Source organism: Dipteris shenzhenensis, chromosome 31, assembly GCF_047967505.1.
Source record: "Dipteris shenzhenensis isolate YYH24624 ecotype China chromosome 31, Dip_SZ_1.0, whole genome shotgun sequence".
In the NCBI taxonomy this organism is placed as follows: Eukaryota; Viridiplantae; Streptophyta; class Polypodiopsida; order Gleicheniales; family Dipteridaceae; genus Dipteris; species Dipteris shenzhenensis.
The window spans coordinates 14,877,202-14,880,433 of NC_141626.1; the positions used below are offsets into that span (position 1 = coordinate 14,877,202).

The following is a 3,232-nucleotide window of genomic DNA, read 5'->3' on the forward strand; positions in this document are numbered from 1 at the left end:
CTCTCTCAGTAGAGCAGTTTGGGGCATAGAACGAAATGGCCATAAACTTAGCTTCCTGGAAAGATAGCTCCACAGCTATGTATTCACCCCCTGGAGCATTTTCGACAGTCACCACCGAGAGTTGTTCACTGATAATGAGGGCAGTCCCCCCCTTCCTGCCTGGGGGCAGTTGCTAATGCACTTGTAACCTCGAATGCATATTCCGTCAAGATTTCTATCTCCTGTCTTGATTTCCTGTAAGGCCAACACCGTCGGCTTATGAGGGCTGAGTATTCTCCTGAACACTTGCTGTTTCCAGAGAGCACACGCACCTCTTATGTTCCATGAGATATGTGGCCTTCTGGCCTATGCTTCATCCAGCGTCATAATCTTCACGAGGGTCCATTTCTTCCGCGAGTGGAGCATAGAAATTGATAAAGGCTCCACCTTTCCGTGGCATTCCCGTGGGGTGATATATTTATGAAGACTTTCCGTGTCTACAAGTGTCACGTTCAACGCGGTTTAATACTTCGTCTTCTTCGCCAACTTTTTCTTCTTCTTCTTCGTCTTCTTCGTGTTCCTCGTCGCCATCGCCATCGCCATAGCTTGCCCTTCTCCATAGCCTCTCCTGCAGCTCTCCTGCATCCCCTCCCTTGCTCACAATGCGCCACCCTCGCACCTTCAGCTCCTGCCTCCTCCCCCTCCTCCACTCCCATCGCCAAGCCCCATCCCCATCCATATCCTCCCTCACAGTACGTCTCATCCCTCACCAGCCCTGCCCATCTCCTCCCTCCCCCTATCGCTCCTCATCCGCTTCTTCTTCCTTCCCCTCTCCTTCCCCTGCAGCAGCCCACGTCACCCCCCCTCCTCTTTCTCGTCACGAGACTCGGCGGTTGCTCTCTCTCGTGCAGCTCCACGAGTTGAAGTCGCAGTTGCTCAGGGACGGCCCGGAGCGCATGCGCTTCGGCAAGCTCGTCGAGGCTTGCAGACAGCTGGGTGTGGCTTCTTCGCCCGCTGAAGCAGAACAGATTGCTAAAACGCTGGATGAGTCGGGACTTATCCTCCTCTTCCGCGACACAGTCTTTCTTCATCCAGAGAAGGTGAGAAACAAGTCCTCCGCTCTACGTCTCTGTTTACAAAGTATCCAATCCACACCTCTCCTCACTCGTATTTTCCTTGTAAAAACAGGTAGCGCAGGCACTTGCCAAAGCCATACCATTCTCTCTATCTGAGGAAAGCAATGATTCAAGGCGACAAGAATTATTGCGTTTGCAAAAGGAGAAAGAGGAGATAGACAGATCTGCCCAGAAGCAAGTGCACGCCATGCTCTGGACAGCTCTAGGTGGCTTAACCATACAGTCTCTTGTATTCTTTCGACTCACATTTTGGGATCTATCGTGGGATGTGATGGAGCCCATTACGTTCTTCGTGACCTCCAGTGGTCTCATAGCAGGATTTTTGTTCTTCATTTTCACTAAAAGGGATCCATCGTACATAGATGTGAGGCATGCCATCTTCTCTTCGAGGCAAAGGAAGCTAATGAAGAAGAGGAACTTCAACTTGGAGAGGTTTAAAGAATTGCAGTTAGAGTATTATCCATCTCGGATCGCCTCGGATTAAACGAGCACATATAACAGATGCATAAAACTTTGCGCTTTTGACAATAGTAGCTGGAGCTGAACTGCCATGGATCATCTTTAGAATCTTTATACCTTTAAAACGCCCTTTCCATGGTTGATGTTTCAAAGCTGGATGTCGGTCTGAAATATGGCAAAGGACGCCTTCCATTTAGTAGGTGCTGGAATTCATAACTATTTTTTGATTCTATGGTATTAACTGTTCTGCTCTACAATCAAAGGGATCCCGCCAGAACGACAAGGAAAAGCTTGAAGGACCCTCTTCGATGGGCATCTGTCGAGGCGTTCTTACTCATAGCACAAATTTGCAGATAGATCTTCGTTTCGCCTCTGATTAAACGAGCGCATATAACAATTGCATCTGAAGGATTAAGATATACTATTCGCTTTTGACGTAACGTTTTGAATAGCCCTTTCAAAGCTGTATGTAGGTCTGCAATAGGGCAAAGGACGCCTTTCCATTTAGTGGCATCCATATTACATTAACGGTTTCTTGCTTAGGCTCTAGAATCATAGGACGCCATGGCCGCAACAACAAAGAAAACCTTGAAGGATGAAGCCATCTTCGATCCGTTACCTCTCGAAGCATCTCACTCACAGCAAACCTTGCAATTGTAAATACAAATCCTGAAGAATGAAGATCTCTTGTGAAGTATTTTCCTCGACTGGAATCAATTTCTTCTCCTCTCAATTCCATGTCTTAGATCTAAAAAAGCTATCAAGTTTTCAGGTGGAATGGTTTATGTTGACTTTTGGTGGGATTGAAGATCGCAATGACGTTGTGAAAATATATGAACTGACTTTTCGTGCTTCTTTTTGAAATTAAAGCAAGGGACGGGTCTAAGTTGACAATCGCTTAAAGGCATAAGAGCTTGGCCTCTTTAATTGAATATCCTCTTCAACGCAAGAGGAGAAATATTCAAAGTTCATGTTGACAGATTTTTGTTGCCTCCCATCTAACGGTATACATTCAAAGAGGATTTCAACTAAGGAGATTTTAAAATAAAAGCTGTAAACAATGAATGTGATTATGTAATCTTGCTTAAAAATAATGAGGAACTTCATTGGCATGCTTTCCCATCCTGAAATGGTTTGTTGTCATTTTTTGTCTCATCTATGTACATTTCAAAGTTTTAGTTGTCTGCAACAACAATGAATGTGATCGATGTAATCTTGCTTAAAAATAATGAGGAACTTCATTGGCATGTTTTCCCATCCTGAAATGGTTTGTTGTCATTTTTTGTCTCATCTATGTCCATTTCAAATTGTTAGTTGTCTACAACGCAATTGGTTGCTATGTAGTAGAAGGACTTGAGTTGTATTATATTGAGAGGGTAGGCAAAGTGTGTGTGAAAGAATGCTCATTGACAAGTTTGAGAGAGGCTCACACTCCAAAGGATATAGGGTTCATGGGATTTGCGGTATACCAATCAAAGTTTGAGTTTGGGATAAGGACAGGGGACATGAGTTTGGGATAAGGACAAGGGAGAGCAAGAGTGAGAGGAAAGCTCAAGGCAAGCCTCGTATGTGAAGTTAGGGCTAAGAAGCATTCTAATGGAGTACTAATTTTAGAGATAGTTTAGGGTTTGAGAGAGGGTTGCAAACAATATGTCAAA

At 44.7% G+C, this 3,232-nt stretch overlaps 1 protein-coding gene across 1 annotated transcript; it reads left to right on the top strand.

Moving 5' to 3' along the window:
- Positions 1-589: 589 nt before the first annotated feature.
- On the top strand, positions 590-2,261 carry LOC147881081 (calcium uniporter protein 2, mitochondrial-like). The gene is made up of 2 exons (XM_087370115.1): positions 590-1,079; positions 1,168-2,261. Exons 1-2 carry the CDS (start codon positions 642-644, stop codon positions 1,597-1,599), a joined length of 870 nt encoding a protein of 289 aa, XP_087226241.1. The 5' UTR covers positions 590-641; the 3' UTR covers positions 1,600-2,261.
- The last annotated feature ends 971 nt before the right edge of the window (positions 2,262-3,232 follow it).

What these genes read in the sequence shown, in the direction of transcription:
- LOC147881081 (XM_087370115.1), top strand. Translation starts at nt 642, where the DNA reads ATGCGCCACCCTCGCACCTTCAGCTCCTGCCTCCTCCCCCTCCTCCAC. An exon ending in TCTTTCTTCATCCAGAGAAG is followed by an intron (nt 1,080 to 1,167) that starts GTGAGAAACAAG and finishes TTGTAAAAACAG; the next exon opens with GTAGCGCAGGCACTTGCCAA.